Source organism: Aricia agestis, chromosome Z, assembly GCF_905147365.1.
Source record: "Aricia agestis chromosome Z, ilAriAges1.1, whole genome shotgun sequence".
Classification (NCBI taxonomy): Eukaryota; Metazoa; Arthropoda; class Insecta; order Lepidoptera; family Lycaenidae; genus Aricia; species Aricia agestis.
Window position 1 is genome coordinate 31,895,672 of NC_056428.1, and position 27,256 is coordinate 31,922,927.

The 27,256-nt window shown below is 37.8% G+C and overlaps 1 protein-coding gene across 6 annotated transcripts; it reads right to left on the reverse strand.

The window, feature by feature from the left end:
* Positions 1-973: 973 nt before the first annotated feature.
* LOC121739429 (vesicle-associated membrane protein-associated protein B/C) lies at positions 974-21,712 on the reverse strand. 6 transcript variants are annotated; one of them, XM_042131907.1, is made up of 8 exons: positions 21,523-21,712; positions 20,296-20,448; positions 20,118-20,221; positions 19,957-20,037; positions 18,319-18,402; positions 15,635-15,715; positions 14,164-14,274; positions 974-2,068 (listed from the first exon to the last, which is right to left on the reverse strand). In XM_042131907.1, exons 1-8 carry the CDS (start codon positions 21,572-21,574, stop codon positions 1,904-1,906), a joined length of 831 nt encoding a protein of 276 aa, XP_041987841.1. In that variant the 5' UTR covers positions 21,575-21,712; the 3' UTR covers positions 974-1,903. The 6 variants fall into 6 exon arrangements, with proteins under 6 accessions (XP_041987841.1, XP_041987840.1, XP_041987839.1 ...); XM_042131906.1 differs by having other exon boundaries at positions 18,319-18,405; XM_042131905.1 differs by having other exon boundaries at positions 20,296-20,460.
* Between the last annotated feature and the right edge of the window lie 5,544 nt (positions 21,713-27,256).

Sequence of the window (27,256 nt, forward strand, 5' to 3'; positions counted from 1 at the left end):
GAGGTGGCTCGAGGTGGCGCGGGCTGACTCTAGCAGGCGCGTCCTATCCGATTGAAGTTGGCAACTTCAAAGGCGCGGCTCGTGATATTACGCGCCGTGAGAACGGGTAGCGCGGACTCGCCTATTGGCTCGTGCTTACTCGTACAAATCGCCTCGGTGCGGCGCGACTCGTGATATTACGCGCCGTGAGAAGCCAGCATTACGCTTTTATTATTGATACGTGCTCGATTAACGATAAATTCTAACAGATCAAATGCCGCATCCACATGAGATAAATGCAAGTTATAAATATAGTAATGCGTGTCTGGAAAACATTTATATTTTTATTCTAACAATTTATTGCTCACTAATTGTGTGGCTGATGTAACCTTTTTTGGCTGTAAAATTTAATGAAAAATAAGGTAACTCTGAGGCAGTGATAAAAGTGAAAGATGTTCTTCTAATAATGTTTGATAAAGTATTAAAGTTATTTATTTTAAAAATTGAACACGTCCATACAAAACGCTCTTAAATCGGCTGCTGTACTCTAATATTATATTAGTACTAATCCTTCCTCATACATGTAACATGGTACACTCGGTTGACCTTTACCATTAATAAATCTACTTTTTGTACTCAATAAATTTATAAATTTCTTTAAGACTTAGATACATATATCAAACATGAATAATTTTCAAAACAAAATAGTATCTTAATTAACAATATAATACTAAAGCCATTTAAGCATTTAATACAAGTTTATAATGAATTACCAACGAGTCATGTTTAAATGTTAGTCATTATCACAATAATAATTGTTACAATATACTAAATTAGGATTCAGTTTATTAATACTTAAGCACATTACATTTTTAAATGCACGTTTATGATAATATATAAACTTGTATCAGACTAGTTAAGTGTTGTCAAATTCAGTGCAATATATAATATTATTCAAGTAGGTGCATCGGAAGATACTCAAAAATCCCAAATGAATTATTCAACGAGGCAGTTTTAACATTACTTTTACTGAATTACAATATTTATGAATACATAGTAGCAAATAGTCAAACAGTTTATAGCATTATTTTACACCATGACTCATCATAGTTCTAGCTTTTAAGTTATACGCTAGGCTTATGTTAAGAATTTTTTATCTCATGCGAATGCTTACTTAAAAATAAACATTTCATATTCTTTGAGTTTCGATATTTAACTTGTTTTAAATTACCTAGTATATAAAAATCTCGTGTCACGAAGTTAGTAGATTGCCGAAGTTTTCGAAAACGGGACGACCGATTTTAACGAAAATGAAATAAGACAGGGCAACGGTAAGCCAGTATTGACATAATAGCAAATGCAAATGAGTCATGATTAAAACTACTTGTCATGATTTAAATCAGATTAAGGGAAACCAGCAACAGAATAATCACCAAACGAGTGTGGAATAGGCCTAGTTATGCACACTGAGCAAAAGTTTAGGTGTATCCTTACAAAAATATTGCTCGAAGAAATTAATTTCTAAAAATGTCTTTGCACATTGATGCATCAAGACTAGTCGTGTTGCTCTAAAAGTTATGTCGTTTCTGATTTATATTGCTCGGTAACGATTCGGTTTTAAAAGCTTATTTATGCAATCACGAATTACCTTAATTTTGCAATAGAAACTGTTAGCATTTTTAGTAATCAAGTAAGTCATAAGTTTATGAAAAGCAGTTTGTTTTAATGTATACATAAAACATGGTTATAACTTGCATATTGGTCAGATTTTTACAGAAAAACACAAACAGAGTTTCCAATACAAAAGAAAAACCTAAAAGCAATATCGATGTAACTTTTGCTGTACGATCGAAAGATATAAGCTGCCTTGTGAAATGCTCGGGAGTGGTGTAACAGCGGCATAAGTAAGGCGAGACCGGCCACTTCACATGATAAATTTCCCGATGATGATGCCGAATATTGCCATGCCGACGGCGACGGCTAGCCAGGGTAGGAGCGACGCCTGGTCGGTTTTGGTGGGGCTGAACGAGTGGCGACGCGTCACCCGCCCCTCCGCACCGACGGTTTGGTGCAAACGCAGCAAGTCCTCCTGTTGAGTAAAACATTACTGTAAAGCTATATTTAAATTCAAATGTAATTTGTAAATAAAAAACAATAAAAAGGATTATATAAAATATTTTTTTATCAGCAAGGACCAAGGGGTTTTTTGGTTGAAGTTTTATTCGGCGGGTCCACACCAAGCGAGCAGCCTCGAGTGAGGCTCGCCGCGCGCGGCATGCACCGTATCGCTCGCTTGGTGTGGACGTAGCTCGCCCGCGGTGGGCGCATGGTCAGGCTCGGGCGAGCGCGCGCGCGGCCTTGCCGGCCGGTGTCAGTTTTTTGATTTGCTCAAAGGGGCCTCGGTCGTTTGCCTCGCGCAGTGTGGAAGTCAGGTGTTTTGGTTTGTGCCGCGTTCAAAATTGAACAATCAGTGTCGACAACTAACAAGTTGGTATGTCGCAAATGTATTGCTTTGGGTTGCCAGGGATCCTAATTACATTAACAGGCCTCGGTCGTTTGCCTCGCGCAGTGTGGAAGTCAGGTGTTTTGGTTTGTGCCGCGTTCAAAATTGAACAATCAGTGTCGACAACTAACAAGTTGGTATGTCGCAAATGTATTGCTTTGGGTTGCCAGGGATCCTAATTACATTAACAGGGAGATGAGGGAAGATTCTTGGAGAGAAATCAGCCGCAAAATGAATATTCCTGTTAAGGATCTAAAAAAATGGAGTCTTTGTTAGGATGATACAGACGAGATTCACCCATTTTTTATAGTTGTGTATAGCAAAATAAAAGCATAAGCTGCCACGGCTGTGCGTACGTGCGGTGTCATCGTGTCTTTGTGCTCAACTGAGCAATGACTCGGGCTGTTCGAGCGAGGCTGCCTCTCTGTGTACGCCCGTCCACCTCGCCCTCGGCGAGCATGCCTCGCCCATATGCCGCTCGCGGCGGGCCTCGCCCGAAGCTGCTCGCTTGGTGTGGACCCGCCTAATCAACAACGCGTCCAATAGTTAGCTTCCAAAAACAGTTTCACCAACTTCCAAAAAAGGAGGAGGTTATATTATTTTCGATTGTGAAAAAATTTATGAGTACACCAACTAACAACCACCACACATATTATGCTTACTAATATTATAAATGCGAAAGTGTGTTTGTTACCTTTTCTCACTTAAACGGCTATGCCAATTTAGATTAAATTTAGTATGGAGATACTTTGAGAGACAGAAAAGGATATTATAGGATAGTTTTTCTTGCGGAAAATGTACGCTGATACAGACTATGTAACATTAAGGAGTGATAATACTTAAGGGCCCTTATACACCTTTGACATGTTTTATGAGAACAGCTCTAAGTTATAAACTTTATATCTGCCAAAACGCGATTGTGTGTGTGCCCGTGTGGCCGGCAATGCGTCAAACGGCAGCGCTGCGTCGACGCAACGCTGACGCAACGCGCCGTGTGGACAGGCTCTTACTTCATGAATTTGCTGTCACAATTAAAAAAAGTGACTCTATCAGCGGTTTATATAAGCGTATTATATTATTATTTTTTACATTGCTAATCTGGACGCAGCCTAATACAGATTTTTTAAACGTTAGCCCACAATGGTCAAATATAAGTGATTTCGAACTTCTGAGTGGCGTAACATTTGTCTACTATATTTGCCATAATCGACGTTGGCTGCGCATACCGTAACTGCGCAATCATAGTGGCAATCTTGGTGATCCATCGTGGATCAACGTGAAGGAGGCTATAATATATTGTTACGTGCTAGGGTTCGAGGATTTGGAGTGAAAGACCTGGTGACTCTCTTGAAGACTTTATTAACTCTGCACTAAACACTAGGTCACAACACTTAGCACTAAGTCCAAGCACTAATCACTAGGTCCAATCACTAAGCACTCACTGTCCTAGGTTGTAGCCAAGTCGCAGGTTTCACTGGTTCACTCACTATTGATCACTTGTTGTCGCCTCGAAGATCGCTCAGATTGAACTGACTTGCCGGGCCTGCCTGCGGCTTTTTATATGGCGAGACGAATTCTAGAAAGTTCCCGATTCACGTAAACAAGTAAACAACCGTGGGAACTTTCTAGGAGGCTCGAGCATGTACCACAATAAAACTGCCGTCCTTACAATAAGTGCAGTAAGTTGAATTTAATTTAGACCTTAGGGACTCCGTCATAAGGTCTAAATTAAAACACGTAAACACGCAAACAAATAAACGGTAAACACGTAAACAAACATTGGACCTTTCTAGAAGGTTTGAGTATGTACTTGCGCACCTCATGCCATCTAGTATTGAGTAGGGGATTTATGTTGCCTGTGCTCCCTCGGTAAGCTTCGCTGGTTTGTCGCTAGATGGCACCACGTGTCCGTATACCATGTACCGTAACACTACTCCCCTCTTAGAGATGCTCGTCCCGAGCATCATTGTTACTGCCATGGTAACGCGCCAGACGGTCTATGTGTACCACTTTGAATGTCCCTCTTGGTTGCTTTTGAATCCTGTAAGTCACATCATTCAATCGGGTAACCACTTTGTATGGGCCGTCCCACTTGGTTTGCAACTTTGTAGATTTGCCTTTTCGGTGAGTTGGGTTATGCAGCCACACCAGTGACCCTTCTTCGAAGCCGCTCGTGTTCGATTTCCGATCGTATCTGGTCTTCATGTTCTCACTTGACTGTAACCTATTTTCCCGAACCATGGCATGTATATAGCGCATCTTTTCCCTTAAATCGCAGATATAGTCTTGTACGGTCTTCGGTTCCTCCGGTGACCCTCCTGTCAAGAGGTCTACTGGTACTCGCAGTTCTCTACCGTAATTGACATACGCCGGGGTAGCTTTTACGCTCTCATGCTCGGCGGTACGGTACGACAGAAGGAAGAGCGGTATATACTTGTCCCAGTCCTTTTGTTTGTCATCTACCAATTTCGCCAAATGCTTCTCAAGGGTCTGGTTAAATCTCTCAACCATTCCATCAGACTGTGGATGGTACGCTGTGGTCCTCGTCTTATGCAATCCCAAAATTCTGCACACTTCCTGGAAGACCTGCAATTCGAAATTCCTGCCCTGATCAGAATGGATTTCCAGAGGCACACCAAACCGAGATATCACTTATAATTTAGAAGCGACTGTTGTAGCTTCTTGGTTTGGTAGGGCGAACACTTCGGGCCATTTGGTGAAGTAATCCATGACGACCATAAAATACTTGTTTCCCGATTCCGTCACGGGAAATGGCCCAGCTACGTCAACTGCAATTCGTTCCCACGGTGCGCCAACGTTATACAACCGCAGGTTCCCACGGCTCCGGGTCTGTGGTCCCTTCACTGCAGCGCAAGTAGTGCATTTGCGGCACCAATCCTGTACATCATCTCGACAATGCAACCAGTAGAATCGTTCTCGCACTTTTGTTAACGTCCTCTTAACACCTAGATGACCTCCTGATACGCCATCGTGTATTTCACGGAGAACATATGTACTCTCGTTCTTGGGACAACTATCTGAAGATGGAACTCTCTGCCGTTAGTCTTCTCCCATTTCCGGTAAAGTATTCCGTTTTGAAGAATCAGACTGTCCCATTGCGCCCAGTACGCCTTAGTGACAGCGCCAGTGGGTGCAACCTCACTCCAGATTGGCTTTACGTCACCCCGTTTCTTCCATGTGATGATGTGTCGAAGGTCGTCATCTCTTTCTTGAGCCTCTCTCATAGCATCATTCTCCCATGGACCCAAAGGACTTGTTTTCGTTAACTTTAATGTTACTTCATTAGATTCCTGCTTAACACAAGTTTGCAGTCTTCTGAACACGGCCTTCGTGAGAGTGCGTCGGCATTCCCATGCGACTTTCCGCTGCGGTGTTCGGTCTTGAAGTCATACTCCTGGAGCTGTTCAATCAAACCGAGCTACTTGACCTTCTGGGTTCTTGAACTGTAGTAGCCACTTCAACGCTGCGTGATCAGTTCGCAGTAAAAACTGTCTGCCAATGAGATACTTGCTGAAATGTTGTAGCGTCTTTACGACAGCCAAGATTTCTCTTCTTGTCACACAGTAGTTTCTCTCTGGCTTGGATAAAGATTTGCTGAAATATGCAATTACAACTTCTCTTTCACCCTAACTCTGAGAATCCCTTAACAAAACGCCTGTAGTAGGAGCATAGGCCGAGAAATGCCCGCACTTCGGTTTTGTTCTTAGGTGTTGGCCAATTTTGAACTGCTTCCAGTTTCTCCGGGTCCGTCTGGATTCCATCACTGGAGATAACGTGGCCTGATATAGTTGACCTTACTCCTGAATAAACGACACTTTTTCGGATTCAACTTTAACTTGGCCCCCTCTATTTTGGCGAAAACTCGTTCTAAGTTTCGCAAATGGTCCTCGAAGTCACGGCCAACAATGATGACGTCATCTAAGTAGACTAAGCAAGCCTCTCCAACTAAGCCTGCCAGTACACACTCCATGAGTCGCTCAAATGTGGCAGGTGCGTTGCACAATCCAAAGGGCATGACGTTAAACTGCCATAAACCTTTACCGGTGGAGAAAGCTGTCTTCTCTTTGTCTTTTGGATGAATTTCCACCTGCCAGTATCCAGATTTCAGGTCCAGGGTCGAGAACCATTTCATGCCACTCAAGGTATCCAGAGTGTCGTCGATTCGAGGTAATGGATAACTGTCCTTCTTGGTGACATCATTGAGACGTCTGTAGTCCACACAAAATCTTGTGCTGCCATCTTTCTTCTTCACTAATACAACCGGTGAGCACCAACGGACTTGCAGACGGTTCAATGATCTTATGCCTTCTCATGTCCTCCCAAAAGGCCTTCAACTTCTTTTTCCTTTGCAATGGGTATCTGTCTTGCTCGTTGACGAATTGGGTTCTCGCTTCCGGTATCTATCTTGTGCTGAACCATCGACGTTCTTCCAAGGTCGCCTTCCTGACTGAAGAAGATATTCGCGTGGCGTTGTAAAAACTTCTTAGCTTTCATGCTCTGCGAATAAGTCAGATTACTCTTGCAGTCATCGAGTAGCTCAGTCACTATTCCATAGTTGCTGGTGTTTGCTGAGTCTGAGCCTGTGATCGAACTACACTTTCTCATCCAGACAACTTCCTCGCACTTTCCAATGACGTCACCTTTGTTCAAGCAGATCTCGCGATCACCAAGATTCAAAACCCTGACCACAGCGTTACTGCTTCCACTAACAAGGGTTCTCGCCGTCATCAGTTTTTGCGCTGATGTCTTGGTAGGTGTGTCTTCGATCAACACGCATCTGTTTGACTCCTTCTTTCCAGCTGGCGGTAGTTTCACCAGCACCCGAGCTTCCGCACATCCAGGTATTATGACTTTCTTCACACATTCAACTTTCCCGCAGGCGCCTCCAAGGATGAAAATTTCTTCTTCACCACACTTGAAAACTTCGTCAGCGACATTAATTCTGCAGTTGTGCTTCTTCATGAAATCCAAACCCAAGATGCAATCATCCATAATCTCAGCCACGATAACGTCATGAGGGTATGAGGATCCCCCTACATTAATCGTAACTGACATTTCTCCCAGGATGGGTATTGGCTGACCGGAGGCAGTAAGGAGCCGACAGTTAATTCTCCTCTTGTGTCTTCTTGCGGCTTTTACCAGATTTGGGTTTACTATCGTTCTAGAGGCTCCTGTATCTAGAGCCATTTTGCAATCCATCCTGTTAATAGTCCCCTGAATCACAAGACTATTCCCACTGCATGCTTGGGAGATAACAGTTATCGGGGCTTCCTCTGCTTCAGCCAGTACTCGGCCCTTAGTCCTGGCTTTTATTCGATTTCGGGCAGGGAACGAAGCCCCTTGCTTCTTCAGCTCCTCCATTTGTTCCTCGAGCCTTTTCATTCTTGCCATCTGGGTCTCCTGCGGGCAGTTGAGCTAAGTATGGCCCCTCTCGCCGCACTTGTAGCACATGGCTCCAGAACTTCTCTTCGTAGGAGCCTTAATCTCCTTCTGTGGGCAGTTGAGCTGAAGATGGCCCCTCTCGCCGCACTTGTAGCACATGGCTCCTGAACTTCTCTTCGTAGGAGCCTTAATCTCCTTCTGTGGGCAGTTGAGCTGAAGATGGTCCCTCTCGCCGCACTTGTAGCACATGGCTCCAAAACCTTTCTTTATAGGAGCCTTAACCTCCTTGACTTCTTCAGAGACCTCGCGGATCGTATGGGTCTGTCGTATGTCACGGCGAACATCCTCGACTTCCAAAGCATGCGCCAATGCTTCCTTAAGCGAGGTGTAGTGACGAAGCCTCACTGCAGCTCTGACCTCCAGATCCCTGATTCCGTCGACAAATGCTTGCACAATATTCGTGTCGACCATCTTGGCGTCAGCTCCTGGGTGTGCCTTCTTAACGAGTTTTTCAATTTCCAACGCCCATTGTTGTAATCCTTCTCCTGAGCGTTGGACTCTGTCACGCAGTTGGGCACGAAACACGTGCTCCAGGTGTTGCTCCCCGTATCTGGATTCAAGGGCCTCCATCAGGTCTTTGAACCCATGTCCTGTATGTGCTTCCAGGACCGACAAGGCTTGCCCTCTGAGCGCGACAGTGAGAGCGGTCAGGCATTGTTCGTCAGACCATCCGTTGGCAGAAGCAACAGTCTGGAATTGCTGATGGTAAGCGTTCCAAGAAGTAGTGCCGTCGTATAGCGGTACTTTTACTCTTGGCCCGTGTGCCACTCCGAAAGTTCCACTACACGTCGCGACTCCTGTGGTTTCCAGGCGAACTTTCCACTTCTGTAATTCTGTGAGGCCGGTTTTCACATTTTCCATATCCACTCCTAGCCCGGTAACGCGTTCTTCCATTATGTCGACATCTTTCCGAAGCTTAGTCACCGTGTCACTAACATCCTTTATGGCCAAAAGCGCTTTTTCTTGGAGGTCCTTTTGTTGCTCTTGAGACTCCTGCAAAACGCCGAGCTTGCGCTCTTGTGACTCCTGCAAAGCGCCGAGCTTGCGGTCTTGTGACTCTTGTAAAGCGCCGAGCTTGCGGTTTTGTGACTCTTGCAGAGCCTGAATTAACTCAATTAGGCTTTGTAATTGAGGAGCCACTTGAGGGGCCGCAGAATCTACGGGCGATGCATGGTGGCTGGAGCCAGTAGGCAGGGGTTGAGCAGACGGAGCTCGGTGGGCGGGGCTAGTGGGCGTGGCCTGAATGGGCGTGGCCTGGTGGGCGGAGCCAGTGGGCGTGGCTTCGCCCAAAGTGGGCGGAGCCTGGTGGGCGTGGTCAGTGGGCGGAGCCAGGTGGGCGGGGTCAGTGGGTGGGCCTGTCCCTCGGTGGGCGGAGCTTGGTCCCCAGTGGGTGTGGCCTCCGCAACTCCTCTCTCGAAGTCAATGGCAGCAGCTCGCTGCGCCCTTGTCCTAACACTCCCCTTGAAGTCCTCTCTCGGAGTCAATGACATCTCCAAATCGCACTTCTGACACCAGTTGTTACGTGCTAGGGTTCGAGGATTTGGAGTGAAGGACCTGGTGACTCTCTTGAAGACTTTATTAACACTGCACTAAACACTAGGTCACAACACTTAGCACTAAGTCCAAACACTAATCACTAGGTCCAATCACTAAGCACTATCACTGTCCTAGGTCGTAGCCAAGTCGCAGGTTTCACTGGTTCACTCACTATTGATCACTTGTTGTCGCCTCGAAGATCGCTCAGATTGAACTGACTCGCCGGGCCTGCCTGCGGCTTTTTATATGGCGAGACGAATTCTAGAAATTTCCCGATTCACGTAAACAAGTAAACAACTGTGGGAACTTTCTAGGAGGCTCGAGCATGTACCACAATAAAACTGCCGTCCTTACAATAAGTGCAGTAAGTTGAATTTAATTTAGACCTTATGGACTCAGTCATAAGGTCTAAATTAAAACACGTAAACAAACATTGGACCTTTCTAGAAGGTTTGAGTATGTACTTGCGCACCTCATGCCATCTAGTATTGAGTAGGGGATTTATGTTGCCTGTGCTCCCTCGGTAAGTTTCGCTGGTTTGTCGCTATATGGCACCACGTGTCCGTATACCATGTACCGTAACAATATAATAACTATAATAAGCATATACAGTGTGTTAGTGTAGACACCGTTATCCTTGAAACCATCAAATGAGCCAGTCAAAATGAACAACCTTTTCTATGATAATGGTGTTTACATTAACATCTTGTATAATGGGAGACGTGAATGGAAGAACACTATAACTAACAGTGAAAAAACTGTCGGTTTTTTAATAAATAGAGGTTTAAGGCCGGAAAAATTAGTTGAAATAAATAACTGTGCTTTTTATGCGTAACCAGACATACTAGCCAGGTGATGAAGTAGATAAGTTATAAGATTTGTTCAAATTATAAGGGAAAAACGAGGAAATGTCCGTATATTACAAAATGTTAGTTATCGTGTTCTTGCACTCATGTCTTCGATTATGCTTAATGTTTATCTAAGCTTAATAAAACTCTAATACTTGAAACCTTCGATCAAATATTTCTGCACAGTTCCATACAAAATTCAACATAATAATGTCCCCAAGTCTATACATACTATGCAGATGTTTATAACTAAAGGTGTGGGAAAAAAGTCCTATAAAGTATTATACAGCTTTATCTAAGTAAAACTCTTCCTGTCCAAAGGTCAACACCGCCCAAGACAATAAAATTTTTACGACAAACTAAACCAAACTAGATAAAGCTCACTATAGACTAAGGGAGAAATAAGGCACATTGCCACTATTTGCCGGTGCCACTTTTTAGACGGCAATTACTGTGCATCTACAAAAATATTTGATCGAAGCCTAACACTTAATAACAATAAAGGCTTTCAAATCTTTCATTTTTCATTAAGTTAAATTAAACCTTTGTTGATTAATGCATTAATGCTTAAAATTTAAACTCAATAATGAAATTTTAATTTAATGTGGGAATAATAATGAAATATTTCTTTTTCTAAATGTAAATTGCGCATAAAAATATACTTATCGATACAGATATAACAAAATTAAATTAAAAGCAACAATCAATAAAATTTCGCAAGCATGATTAATTGTATAATTGTAGAGCAAAGCTAAACCTTTTTAGGATTATCTGATTTGTTTTAAAGTTGAGATAATTAGGAAAGTATTTTGCATTACCATAGGATTTTGCATTAATCATTTATCATTACAACAATTCATAGTACATATTTGTAATTTGAAAATAATAAGCACCAATTATATTAGTAGCTGTTGCCCGCGACTTCGTCCGCGTCAAGACAATAATAATATAATAACGAAGATGATAATTTCCCATTTTAGGGTTTCTTACTCATAGGGTAAAAACGGGACCCTATTACAAAGACTCGCTGTTTGTCTGTCTCCAGGTTGTATCTCAAGAACCGCGAACGAACCAGCTAGACAGTTGCAATGTTCACTAATTAATACATAATTATGTATTTCGGTTGCCACCATAATAACAAACACTAAAAACAAAATAAAGCAAATATTTAAGGGGGCTCCCATACATGATACAACAAACGCGATTATTTTGGCCTTTTTGCTTGACATCAATAAAATGGCACTTAGTCACTACGACCACAGAATACTTTTTTTTGTATTTATACTTTAATAATCACCGGGCAACAGCTGATATATAAATACTAGATGTTGCCCGGTGGTTATTGTATTATAAATACAATATGTAAGTAATTTTTGTGTATTTGTTTTTTTCGCCTCGTGTAGTGTCGCACTAGTGCGGCTTCACCTTGTTAAAGATTTGAATTGGGAATTGGGAGTTACTTTTACTTAACCCTCGGTCGGTCACGTGGGGTCTTTCAAAACCCGGAGATTGCAAAAACGGGAAAAAAGTACAAAATTAATCGTAGCAACTTCGCTCTTTATGTGGCTTCCTAAAAGGAATTATATTTCTATAGACAGTTAACATTTTCATAAATTTCGCCTTTTTATTGCAACTTTATCAACAAATACTTACTAAAAACAAAATAAATATTTGAAGGAGGCTTCCCATACAATAAATGCCTTAATTTGGCCTTTTGATCGACATCAATAATGGTAACAGATAGGTAAGTAGTAAGTACTAGACAATATGGCCGCAAGATACTCAATTTTATTTTTATTTTAATAATCACTAAATGTTATAAAACAATATCCTCTGTCATTAGATTTGTTTAGTTTCTGTTTTCATTTAAATAAAGGCGCCAACCCACCGCGGCGCACGCTGTGCACGGCCACGCGGCGCAGGGATTTATTACTTTGGTCTCTGACTACGTGGGTCAACGACTCTCTCTCACGACTATGCACAACTGTAGCGCAGCACAGTTTTGAATCACACGTCTTGTGGAACCCACGCAATTACAATCTTATAAAATGGCATTGTAATTTAGTTTGCTAAACAGTTCGTCAGACGATGAATTCGAAAGTGAGATTTTATCGTATCGATTCCTGAATTTTATATAATATATACTCAATTAAAAGTAAATAATAATAAATACTAAATAATAAAAGTAAATACTATGTGTCTTAATTCATTTTACTGAGTATTTACTCTGGTCTGAGTAAATACTACAGTGTTTACAGATCCCTAGTCACTCCCACCCTACACCTTCCGTGTATCCCCGTGTACAGCATGCGTAGCGTGGCCAGCGTTGAGCTACGTGTGCGCCATATTCGAGCAAGCTAGGCGAGTCAATTCGAGCGTAGCGTGTGACGTGTCCGTGGGTTGCAGTGGACACAGTCACATATATTTTCTTGCAAAGCGAAGCTTGACGCACGTGCGTAGTCTCTTCGTACAACGTTAACATTTGTCAGAGGTGTGAAATATTCTCCTTTCCTAGATCTACAAAAAATATCGCCATAGCATATTATGTCTACATGGGCAGCCCATGTATGTCTATTATCCTCGAAGGTAAAATCGCTATGTTTATTATAGATTTTAGAAAATTATGTATAAAGCGGTAAATTGCACATAGACTAAAATTGAGTACAGAATAAATAGAGGTGTCTGTGCGTCCCAAAAAAAATTCAGGAGTTCCAATATCCAATATTAAGTTCCAATCCATTATCCAGTTCCAGTATTCAATTCCATATTATCAAATTACCACTTTTGTAAGCATGGTACTAAATTCAGGTTAAATCAGTCAACAAACGGCGGAATAATATTAATCAAAGGCAGGCGTTCTAATGTATACGTAACGATTTCTCATGGATTGCATGATCAGATCACTTTTATAAACATGATACCAAATTTGGACCATACATGATTATTCGCAAAAATTAGCATGTTGTTGCAGTTACAAAATATTTAATTTTCCTTGCTTTATATTTATAGCATTGTTTCTTGGAAAACAAAGGGAAACAAGAAAACAAAACAATCTTAATAAATATTTGCAAAAGCATGAAATTTTTAAGTGTCTGAAGCTATATCCCGTTTCTGTACATTTTTTAAACATATTTTAATGCTTAAATTTTAAAATTAGTACGCACTTGATATTATAGTTTTATTTGAAACAATTTTACAACATTCTCTCTGATGGGCTTCATTTTGATCATATGGCAAATCAGTGCCAATCGCATAGCTGAGAAATTATATAAATTGTTAATTACTTTTTACCAATCAACAAACAAAAACATTATGAAAATCGCAAAGCATTCGAGCAGCAATATTATCGCTTAGCAGTTAAAGTAAAAATGGCAAATCGAGTTACAAAAACAAAAAAAAATCTATGTCCAGTCTTGTAATTTTTATAACTGTGTTCTTTACTGTTTTCCATAACAAAATAATGCAGCATGAATTTAAAGTAAGTATACAACATAATGTCTTACAATTTTAATATCTTTTTCTGCTTTAACAATGTCATCGCAAATATAAACATGCACATTATATGGAGGTTGTCAATATGTATAACATTTAATTTCACATAGGGCAAAGTACCTTGGTACCTTTGTTTTAAAATACTACTGCCAATAATAGGATTTTCTGTAGTAGTGAATGGTAATAATTGGGTACCATAATAGAATAACAGATTCTTTTATAGCTTTATGTTTCATGACGTCATGTCAAATGTAGTAACATTTGGAAGCCTTTATTTTAAAAGTAATAAAAACTAAAAACTTGTGTATTATAATAATCTAAACAATGTAAAAAATATCTTACTTTTAATCGAAGATTTTCATGTCTCAGTTTACTTTCCTCTTCTCTCAGAAGTTGAACTTCGTTTGCAACTTTCTGCAAATCACCTTCGAAGTTCTCAGTTTTCGTAGTAGTCTGGAAACACGTAAGAATAATGTTAATATAATATTATATTCATTATATGTAAAACAATATGCAAATTCAGAGAACATGCAAAAACAATGAGCGAGTATTTGTTCACGAAATTAAAATATGATTGCCAATAAAAATGTTTTATTGTAAAGCGATATTAAAGTCATTTAATAACTGTTTATCAAAAGAAGACCAATTTCAAGACTAGATCACATCCACATAGCGAAAAATTTTTAAATTTATCTATAATAATTATTAATACATAATAATATACAAATATTAATTTCGAAAATCCAAACGCCGTACAAGGTTAATCCGTTTTGAGACTTGGCAAATTAAACTCCTAAATATAAGCAACTCTTACTATGTCATCATCTTTCCTACTAAGGAAAAATCTACTAACTATTACAAACAAAAGCGCCTCGTAAATTACACTTATGTAACAGTATTTTTTTTTGTATGAAAGATACAGTTGCCATAGTATACGTTACTAATATACAGAAAAGATCACTCTGCCAAGTCTCAAAATGGAATAAATAATTTCATTATTAAGTTTACACCGATATCAACCGTGTATGCACCCTTTAAGCTTTTTAGCGTTTGCTTATACCGCTACCGGCTACACCCGCTAATGCAAGGCCACCCGCAAGCACGCTGTCAGCTGGCCAGTATAAACGAGCAGAGGGATCGCCTGATCTTTATCGCCCACCGGGAAAGTCACAACAGACAAACATAATACCTCTTTTTTCGGAAGTCGGTTAAATATACAGCCTACAAGTAATAACAACCAGCGGACAGAAGCCTGCGAGGGAATAACGTCCGCACTCAGAGACGATGATTACTTAAGTGTTTAATGAAGACTTCGGAATATAAGGATTTTATGCCAAAGCCTTCACTGTGTAACTGTAAGTAATCATTACCCCCTTAGTAATAAAATATTTTCACAGCAGATAACTAAAGGTGGCTGTCAAGTGGCCTTTCTAATATATTATTAAGAAAAAGACAAGCAGGGGTCTGAATGATGAGGGAGCTAAAACCTCGAATATCGCTAAGGTCGCAATTCGTCTTGGGCGAACACCACTGTTTCACGCGCTAATGAACCTGCGCTCGAAACGGCAATTCGAGTGGTAAGGATTGGCACGGTAGAGCTTCGCTGTGTAAATATTTCAGTAACTACGATTCCGCCGCACTCAGAGACATTTAATGATAATTAAAATTAATGAATAGTTTGACAGTTAATGTATGAGTATTGTGTCAAAATGTTTATTTAATTACAGTTACGTAATTAACATGATGAGTGGGGTAGTAAGGGGATTGTTGTTTATGAGTGCGTGCGTTAGGTGTCTAATATGAATGGGGATACCATTTTCGGTGGGGTAGGTATCACGTCAACGGCGCTTATCTCCTTCCTCTTTTCAGTGTGGATGGGACCTTCTATTGCGTCCTGAAATACATCGACATGCCAAGCACGAACACAAATTAAAATCGACGGCGCTACGGGATGTCTACTCAAGCGAAACTAAACTTTATAACCGGCGGAATAAAGACTACGTTACGTATTATTTGTAATATAATGAGTTATGTTAATAATACATCAAATAATGTTGGGAAAAAGTAGGAAGAAGGTAAAATGTATATTATAATAATAAAAGACGTGAGTGGAAGACTCAAATAACAAACATTTTATAACAAGGACAATTACTCATTTTTTACCTTATAATTCAAAGAAACGTTGTAACTTAGCTACTTCATTAACTGAATAATATATCTGGCTACACATAAAATCCATTTTTTTTATTTTCAAATCATTTCCCCGGCCCTAAAGCCTGCATTTATGCAAGAAAACGGCACCATTTTTACTGTTACTTACACTTCATTATTATGACGAGTTCAATAGGAAAAATTTAAATCAAGTTCAGACGTTGTACTAATAAAAGCATAATGAATTATTTTCTGAATAGACTAATAAAAGAAGTAAAGTAATAATTATTTACTTCTATGTTATTTCTGAATAAAACTAACACTAACTTAGGTCTTTAGTAAAAGTGTTTTTTTTTAAATCTTATAGTTATCGCGTACTTATAAATTTTTCACTTATTGATGTCTGATAATTAATATTATTGTGTTCAAAGGACTTTACATAATTTTATTTTAATAACTGGTGATAGAAAACTATCTAAGGTAAAATTAATTTGGTAGTGCGAAACTGACACAATTATGAATTACTAGCTGTCCCGGTGAACTTCGTGTCACTTTAAAACGTTCCCTGGACTTCTACGAATATTTTAAGACTAAAATTAGGCCAATCCGTTCACCCGTTTTCGAGTTTTGGCGTTACTAACACAATTGAAAATCCATTTTTATATATATGCATAGATGATATTAAATAATATTATTATTACAAAGAGTAGCTACTTGCAAAAAAATTGTGGTGAATTTAAAGACAAACATGTGATGACATAGATATGTAGATGAATAATATTATGATGTTTAACATAAATGAAGACATGAGTGGATTAAGTGGGTAACTAACATTTTACAACAAAGCAATTACCAATTTTTCCCTAATAATTTGAAAAAACCTTGTAACTTACCTACTTCATCATCTAGCTAATACTAAATGAGGTGTCTATTCTATATTTTTTTCGATTCGATTCGATAACGAGCTAAATAGCTATACATAGAAACCACATGATTTATTTCAAATCACTTTCCCGGTCCTAAAGCCTCTATAAATTATGCAAAATACGACAATTTTCAAATTGTTAGTTACCCACTCCATTCACTCATGTCATCAAATGTGAATGAGGCATGGGAAAAACTACACTATCGTTGGCAGTCGTCCTATTATTGCCACCTAAGAAATTTTAGTTAGAAAATACGAGGAATGCCAATAATAGGATAGCATATTAAGCTCTTGACTTAACAATTATTGGGTGTTTTAGCTTATTAAGTTTTCATACAAACAATGTAAAATACTACTGTATACTTTGATTTATTTCTTATTTTTATGACTTTAAGGCTGCGTTTCCGGTGGAAACGTGGCCTAACAGGGAATGGATTTAATGCTATCTATAATTTACTGGTTGGTAGGAGATAAGGGGTACAGTAGCTCTACCATGAGCTTAAAGCTATAGTATTTATCGATAGTCGATAACGACTACGTAAATATTTAGTATGGCAATTTTAATTCCGCAAGTAAACGCTAGAGGCGCTGAAAAATTTGCCATACTAAAAATTTACGGTAGTCGGTATCGAGTATCGAAAAATACTATAGCTTTAAGCTGCGCGTGCACTGGATCGGAATCGGAGCGTACGGATTTGTTGCTTTGTATTGATTTGTATGGTACTGCGTGCACTAGGTCGGCATTTCTGCGCCTGAGACCGAAATTTATGCCGATGACGTCATCCGCAGTGAACGCGTCATTCGCATTCCGATGGTTTCAAGCTCTGACGTGTTTGCGACGACGCGACATAAATACTTATTCACGATGAATGACGATATTTTAATTACTTTAGTGGAAAAATATGAAGAGCTTTACAATCTAAAACATCAACATTATGATAACCAACTGAGGAGAGACAATATTTAGGAAGAAATTGGGCAAATAATAAATTTCGTTTCCTCTTGTTTCTCTTTTCCTCTTCTGATAAAATACAGCTAATTACAACAATATCCTCGTCGCTATTCTCCATAATGAAAATGCACGTTAACAGACTATGTTGTACTATTATCTATTCTGTGCTATGAGTGCTATGACGGACTAAAAATAACTAAATTGCCGATGCTGAATGCGAATGCAGTAGACGCACCCCATCGGCATTTCGTAAATGACGACGATCAATACGCTCCGATTCCGATCCAGTGGACGCGCAGCTTTAAACTCAGTAAAGCTACATATCTTGCAATCTACGAGCGCGCGGCGCCCTTAGTTGTGTGGGTGACCATATCTATACACGCGTACATGGCTCGCATAGAACACAAACCCGCTTTAAAGGTCTCTTAACCACTATAAGTACTTGTAATGTGTATTTTTGTGTAAATACCTTAGTCGAGGCCTTAGGGTCCTCTGAGGTGACAGCAACTCTTTTCTTCGTCACTTCATTTTGACCGGCGTTGTCACCAGCATCCTGCTACAAAACAATAGTTTACTGCTAAAATCTAACACGCACACATAATATAATACAATCAATAATTTCACATAAAGAAAATTGGGGTAACCTCTAATTTAATTTTTTTAATTGGCAAAAATCGGCTAAGTGCGAGTCGAACTCGCGCACGAAGGGTTCCGTTATCCGTACCGGTATGGAGCGAAAGTAGACAAAAAATTGTGTTTTTTGTATGGGATTATAAAATTTACTTAAATATAAAATTTACTTTATTTTAATTTTATTATTAATTACGACCATTATTGATTACGACCAAAAAAGGCCAAAATAATCACGTTTCTTGTATGGGAGCCCCCCTTAAATATTAACTTTATTTTATTTTCAGTATGTTGTTATAGCGGCAAGTGGCAACAGAATATAAACTGTGAAAATTTCAGACGTGTAGCTAAAGCGGTTATTGAGTTACAGCCTGGAGACAGTTATATACATACTTACATATTGTATTTATAATACAATAATCACCAGGCAACAGCTAGTACTTATATTATACTAGCTGTTGCCCCGTGATTATTAAAGTATAAAATATACAATTGAGTATTTTGTGGTCATATTGTCAAGTTATGTACCTACCTGTTGCCATTTTATTGATGTCGAGCAAAAAAGGCCAAAGTAATCGCATTTGTTGTATGGGAGCCCCCTTAAATGTTTGCTATGTTTTGTTTTTTGTTATTATGGTGGCAACAGAGATACATAATCATTATTAATTAGTGAACATTGCAACTGTCTAGCTAGTTTGTTCGCAGTTCTTGAGATACAGCCTGGAGACAGATAAACAGCAAGTCTTTGTAATAGGGTCCCGTTTTACCCTTTGGGTACGGAACCCTGAAAAACATCTTTTTTTTATTTTTTCAACTAAACATATTGTAATTTTTTTGTCAATAAACTTAAATTAATGTCAGGTAAATTATTACTTTGGCTTAGTCATCATATATTGCTGCAACTTATTATCTCATCGTATTACGCCATAATGGCTTAAACATGCAATTTGATTCAATGGCAAACAATAAACTTGACACCTTCTAATTCCGTTTTTGATTAGAGACTTGTTTTATGTCGACCTTATGTGTATAGCGATAAGGTTCACAAGTGATAAATTGACTTGTATATACGTTCATATAGTGGTAATAGCGTCATATTGTCCTTATTATTATTAATTGTTATTATATGTATAGTAGTATTCCCTTATATTATGTTAATTACCAAAGTATCATGAGATTCATCATAAAGGTCTGTATGAGATGTACTATTACTTATAATAATTTGAGCAAATTTTTTATTGCACGCTAAACGAATGGTACGTAATTTCTAGAGATGAAAGTGAGGATACTACTTAATCAACTTTCAGAACTAAAAGATTAAGGGCCTGTTTCACCACTTCCTGATTAATGCCGGATAGGTTATCTACCACTTAACTTGACAGGTAGAGTATGGATAATCTATCAAAAAAGTTGTAGCCTATCCGGCACTTGATCAGGAAGTAGTGAAACAGGCCCTGATAATAATTGTGTTCCATACCTGAGGAGATACCACTTGCGGAGACTCAAACACGCACTTAAGCTTGTAATCCATGAGTTGATCGGGACTTATCTCCTTCCACTAAAATTAAAAACCTTGTTAACAGTTTATTCAACAAAATATATAATCAATTCTTACAATACTTAATAAAGACAACTTACTACTTGATCAATGTTTGTCTTTCCTTCTGGAGCAATAACACTTTGTACCATAAACTTATGCTTATGTTTTTCATTAGGGTCAACATAGACAGGCTGCGGGGTTACTAAAAATAAAAATCAATTTGAATAAAATTTCATATTTGAAGAAAATACGTCAATATATGAAATGTTTACTCACTGGCAATCTCAACCTTAGAGTTAGGATCCAGGATGCCTGAATTTGGACGAACACAGTATTTCTTTGGTGCAGTTGTCTTAATTTTGAAGAGGACTGTATCATTTGAGGGATTTGTCAGCCTCATGTATGTTGTGTATCCGGATTCGAACAAGCCTGAAAAAGTAACTGAAAAAATCAATAACAACGATCATTAACAGTAGAGCAAAGTATAATTAATGCGGTAAGATGGCTAAAGGTGTATCTGATATGTAACAGAAGCAAGTTTACATGTGTTATTGTTATGGACTTAGAGAGGACTTGTGCCTAACTTTACTTTGCATCAAGTACAATCTTTGTTGTATACTATCTGGGGAAGATAGTCCCAGAACTTTTATGCTGCTAAGTACAATATACTTTAGTCAATTGCTATTTCATTTGTCACACAACCATGTAGCTTATAAGCAGCATAACAAATTATATGAACTAGGTACAATATTAAATCGATAGAAAGACATAATATTTTTTTTTATTAATACATGTTAACATGTTTTAGTTACAAGCAGAATTATTAATGTTGTATTAGAAAGTTCAAATTCATTGCATTGTAAGGGACAAAATTTGATTGTGATGTGTAAAAAAAGCAGAAAAAAGCTATTATTATTAGAGCATGATTTAAAATACATAATTCATAAAACTACTACATACAAGACTAGTTGAAAGTTGTGCAAAGGAAAATATGTTGTTAGGAAATAGTAACTATTTCTCTACTATAATTATAATTGTAGTCACAAAACTAAAGCTAATTATAATTAGTGCTAATTTGACATTTGGATCAGACATTTCCACATTTATGTCAGACTAGATGCTGTTTTTCGTCTTCCGATTTTATCATCAGTAAAATTATTTCATGCTGTTACAGCAAACAACAGTACAAAAAGGCAATCGTCAATCAATTTCGAAACGAATTTTACACAGGCGATAGGTATGATCCGTACCAAGCTATAGCCTATAGGTAGGTAGATTACCCACATTTTATTGATGTATAAAAGTTAACATTGTGTTTTAGAACATTGGTTTCTATATATCGTCGTCAAAAACGCTTGGTTAAATTGAAATAATTAAAAACCGCACCCTGATAAAATGCCGATATCTGGAAATAGAACTCCATTTGCTAGCTATCACTACCTATTTCATCAAGATTCAATGCGGCAATTGCAGATTCTGTTCTATACAACGAAACTGACTCACCTTTAAACTTCAACTCATTTTGTGGTTCTATTGTTAAAACTTGATTAGGCATTTTGTATTCAGTTTCAATCTCCTTGGCAAAGAATTCCACTAGATCTGGATGAAATAGTAAAAGATTAACTGTAATGTCGGCCACAGCGCACGAATATGACGATTGACGAATTCGACCTGCGCATTGCGCATGCGTTCTCTTTCTTTTTCGAACAGGAACCTTCACAGATTATGGTGTATATGGAACCTTCATATTGAAATATTGTGTTGCCATTTTAGAAAATATACTAAATATTATCTGCGTGCCAAGAAACTACAGTCGGGGCAATTTAATAGGCCACATTTGACATCTGTCAGAATAATCTCCATAGTGAGGTAAGCTGCTTAAAAACATCGACCAAAACGAATAAATCGATACGGACTTGAAATAAAATATTTGAATTTTATATGTTATTTATAAAACCAAAAACGAATTCCTGTTCTATTATTACTTTTTCTTTTGTAAATTCAAGGAGCAAAATAAGACAAGTACATAATTTACTAGAAAAATTGCATTTATTCACTTGAAATATCAAAACTGTTAAATTTTGTATTATCATTATTCATTTCACATGAATATGTGTTACTTTTCACAACGTGGTTATGAATTTATGGGGATATATCGTAACAACTAATCAATGCATCTGATTCTACTTATTCGCTTTCGATTTTTAGAGTAACATCCCTAGAGTTTAAAAAGAAAAAAGGTCAGCTGACGTAACATTGTACCGACGTTCAGTTCTTTAAATCATAATTTGTTTTTTATGTTAAAAATTGTTTATCAGTGAAAATAAATAGTAAAAGAACTCGTATTGGTTATATTTATAATAAATATGTAATCGTTATTAGAAAAAGTGAATAAATTGTGCAGTAATAACAATGACAAAATATTTATTTTTTTATGGCGTCGTTACAAGGCTACCAGGCTCAATTTTGTTGAACTGTCAAATGTGGCCTATTAAATTGCCCCGACTATAGAGTGCGTTTCATCGAATAGTTCCTTTGCCGTCATGTTGGCATTACTGTATGTCAATAACGTAAACACGGTAGACATGCTCTGCAAGTATTCATAAGTGTTACTGTGATTTCGTGAGAAAATCATGCCGAAAACATTAAAGAGTGGTGAAAGAATGATGGCGTTAAGAGTGAAAGTGTTTTGTGAACGTGAAAAACGTAACGGGGTCCCAATAAACGTGAATAGCTCAGGTTGCCGCCATTTCAGCTTAGTGAAATAGAGTTATCAGCATCAGTTTAATCACCTTGAAATACAGTAAAACTTATGAATAGTTGCAGAGCGTGTCTAGTGTCTACCGTGTTTACGTTATTAAAAGACAGGAATGCTAATATGATGGCAAAGGAACTATTTGATTAGACACACTTCTAGTGACGAAAACTACATACATGCGTCATGCGAACGAAGTCGCGGGTACGGGTACTTATTTTTATCAGGGCGAGCGAAGCGAGTATATCCCACAACCTGTACATTTTGTGGTACACTTTACGGAAAAACTATCACCTATTGATTTGTGCTTTGACATAGTAATTTTTATATACATGTAAATGTGTTATCATCAGTCAGTCAAGCTGATGATAACACTGTTATCATCAGTCAGTCAAGGTGTAACGACGCGAGCTTTCACAAAGCTCGGCTTTTAGCTAGTAAATGCGAAAGTGACTTTGTTTGTTTGTTACGCCTTAGTTACGCATTCTATTTGGGGTATGGAGAAGGACATAGGGTAGTGGGTACCTTTCATCCCGGAAAAAAGAACGGTCCCCGAGGGATAGATGTTAACGTAGGATGAGCCGCGGGCGAAAGTTAGAATTATATATAATTTTCTTTAAGGAATTATTAAAAGTATTTTGTGATAACATATTATTATCTCCCCTAAGTTTAAGGTAGCACAGTAAGGATAATGAGGCAACACTAATTTGCATTAGTGCCAACATGACGGCAAAGGAACTATTTGATGAAACGCACTATAAAATGTGTGTGTAAATGAAATAGCGAGCAAAAATTTTCTGAACATAAGGTCACAACTCACAACTCACAGCACAATATTAAATCAACTCGGAAAGGGATCGGCACCGTATCGCGTTCGCCTCGAGCCGCTCAATGACTAATGAAGCATTTTCTTATTTTTTTAATATGATTGTCAAACAGTTTCCATTTTAGTAACTAGATGGCGTATGGGTAGACAACTATCGGTAATACCAGGCAATACCATCAATAATTGCTACAAAAGTGGGCAAAAGAATGTAAAACTTGATACATTTCAATTTGAAAAAGACACGATGATATTCCAATGAATAGGATAATAAAGTTATTAAAACGATGTTTTAGTTAAAACTCACGGAAGAAATAGCCCTATTTATCGATATTCACACCAAATATCACAGGAATTATAAATTTTGGTTTTGACAACATCTTACCTGCACTTTTGCATGATAACGGATATTTAATGGCCAATATTTTACCAATAATGAACATCGTAAACCCAAATAACACAATTTGGGAAAAATAATAAAAACCACATCAAAAATAAAAAGTTGAAGAAGTTTCAAAGTAACATGGCCGCCAAAACTCTTTCAGTTGTCAGTTTTCAGTTTGACAAGTTTTTACCTGCACAAATTTAGCACCCCATCGAAGGATTTTTGAAATCAAAATGACCTTAATCGATAGGTCTACGTTAGGTCTGTATAGGTCCACCATAATTTTCGTTAGGTCCCATATAGTTTTTTAATAAAAAAAAAAATTAAATTTTGGAAAAACAAAAAAATTGCATCTTAGCATCTCATCTAAACCGAAACTGATTAATTTTTATATTTTTTTGCATTCTTTATCGTTAGGTCTGTATAGGTCCACAATAATGTTTGTTATATCGCCTATAGTTTTTTGTAAAGTTATTTGTGCAAAGTTAATTACTGGCATTTTCCTATTTGTGCAAAGTTTGCTCAAACTTTGAAGCCCATGTCTGGCGCCGGCTAGAGCAATTCTGACCTTAGGCTTGCCGAATAAATATCGATACATCGATATATCGATATTTTCAATTTGATATATCGATATTTTTGGGAAATATATTTAGTTACAGTATATCGATATATCGATATCAAATATCAAAATTGTATCAAAAACGATATTTTCTGCTTTTTAATTTGGTACTTAAGTTGATAACAAAAATAATTAATATTTTTTATCGTTGTTCTTGATTTATCAAAAATGTTTTCTATTGATTAGTATTTATCTAGTAATGTACCTAAAATGACTGAAGTAGGTTAGACCTTTTTTTCATATCGTACCGATATATCCATATTTTTAAATAAAAATGCCGAGATCGATATTGATATTTTCAAAAATATCGATATTGGTATGTATCTATACTTTATTGCATTTTCGACATCCCTAACTGACCTAACGATAAAGAATGCAAAAATATAAAAATTAATCAGTTTAGGTTTGGATGAGATGCTAAGATGCAATTTTTTTGCAAAATTAAAAAAAAATATTTATTAAAAAAACTATATAATAGGCGACCTAACAAAAATTATTGTGGACCTATACAGACCTAACGATATAGAATCCAAAAATATAAAAAATAATCAGTTTAGGTTTAGATGAGATGCTAAGATGCATTTTTTTTGCGCAATAGGGAATATGCAAAAAAAAAATCCATCTCAAATATATTTTTCTGTAATCTTTATCATCCTCACATTATAATCAAAAGGTATTTTTTTAGGGTTCCGTAGCCAAATGGCAAAAATGGAACCCTTATAGATTCGTCATGTCTGTCTGTCTGTCCGTCCGTATGTCACAGCCACTTTCCTCCGAAACTATAAGAGTTATACTATTGAAAATTGGTAAGTAGATGTAGTCTGTAAGCCGCATTAAGATTTTGATATAAAAATGGAACAATTATTAGAAATTTTAGGGGTCCCCATAGGTACAACAGAAACAAATTTTTTTTTTTCATATAACCTATACGTGTGGGGTATCTATGGATAGGTCTTCAAAAATTATATTGAGGTTTCTCATGCCATTTTTTTCTAACCTGAATAGTTTGCGATAGAGACTCTTCCAAAGTGGAAAAATGTGTGTCTCCCCCCTCTAACTTCTAAAGTAGGTGTATGATAAGTCTAAAAATAATATATGATGTACATTACTATAAAAACTACCAACTAAAATTGGTTTGAACGAGATCCAACAAGTAGTTTTTTTATAAGTCTTAAATGGTAAACCTTAAATTAACTTTCATTAAATAAATTACTGAAATATAAAAATTAAAAATAAATCAAAAACCTTTTAATTTCTTAAAAATAAACCTTATTGCTGCTGCGGAACCCTTCATAGGCGAGTCCAATTCGCACTTGGCAGATTTTTCTTATATTGATTTGAAAGGGATGACACTACGATGTTACCACTTTTTAATTTCTTCATTTTCTTGACAGACTATACAATATAGTCCGTACCGTACAGTTTAGTCTGGCATAAAATTGACGAAATTAAAAAGTGGCAACATCGTAGTGTTATCCCTTTTTAGCCCGGCCGCACATTGTCCAAATTCTGATCTGAAACAGTTGAATTTCGCCGGACCGTCCGCGCCACCCGCACATTATCCGAAATATCCTTCCGGCGAGTTCGAGCTCACTCGGCTCAGTACAAAATGTAAAAGGCCGTATACACGATCGGTTCCAACCACCAACAGAGGTCACCTTGGTTGGGTCAACAAAGTTGAATCTCTATCTACACGTAAATCAATCTCGTCTGTCTTGGCTAGGCTGTGGAAAAGTAAACAATGGGATCACTATCTAAACCTCAAAAGACCGCAATAGCGCGGGCTTGTAAAGTGATGAAAAAAAAACGTAAAAAAAAGACGGTTGTAGATGAAACTCTGGTTAAAAGAAAGAAAAACTTCGAGCCACTTAATCATTTTAAAAATATGGGGAATTTTAGAATGGACGAAAATTCTTTCAACGAATTATTAGAAATGATGCGACCCTTAATTACAAAACAAGTTACAAGACCTGCGTCTTGTTTTGTAATTAAGGGTTCATTAATCACTGTTGATGCGAAAAGCTGTGTCTGTGGAAGAACGTTTAATAGCAACGTTAGGATTTTTGGCTACTGGCACTACACACCACATGCAACGCATCCGACGATCAATGTGCGACTGAGTGCCAACAAGCGTCTACACGGTTGCGTTTCAACTCAATGTTCTCTATTTGACATTGGTCGTGAGAGATGCGCTCACTACCAAGGTTATTGAAGGTTATTTGATTGGTCAACCAAAAACAAGCGTCTACACGGTTGATTTTTGTTCCAACCCTACCAAGGTGACCTCTGCTGGTGGTTGGAACCGATCGTCTATACGGCCTTTTAGAGACAGCATGGACGTTCAACTGTTTCTGATCAGAAATTTCGGACAATGTGCGGCCGGGCTTAGGGTTCCGTACCTAAATTGTAAAAAACGGGACCCTATTACTAAGACTTCGTTGTCTGTCCGTCTGTCCGTCTTTCTGTCTGTCACCAGGCTGTAACTCAAGAAGGGTAATAGCTAGAGAGTTGAAATTTTTACAGATTGTGTATATCCGTTGCTGCTATAACAACAAATTCTAAAAATAAAATAAATATTTAAGAGGGGCTCCCATACAACAAACGTGATTTTTTTGGTCTTATTTGCTGTATATCAAAAATAGCAACAGGTAAATA

What these genes read in the sequence shown, in the direction of transcription:
- LOC121739429 (XM_042131904.1), bottom strand. Translation starts at nt 21,574, where the DNA reads ATGCCTAATCAAGTTTTAACAATAGAACCACAAAATGAGTTGAAGTTT. An exon ending in CTCTAAGGTTGAGATTGCCA is followed by an intron (nt 20,222 to 20,295) that starts GTGAGTAAACAT and finishes TTTTATTTTTAG; the next exon opens with TAACCCCGCAGCCTGTCTAT. An exon ending in ACCCTAAGGCCTCGACTAAG is followed by an intron (nt 15,716 to 18,318) that starts GTATTTACACAA and finishes GATGTATTTCAG; the next exon opens with GACGCAATAGAAGGTCCCAT.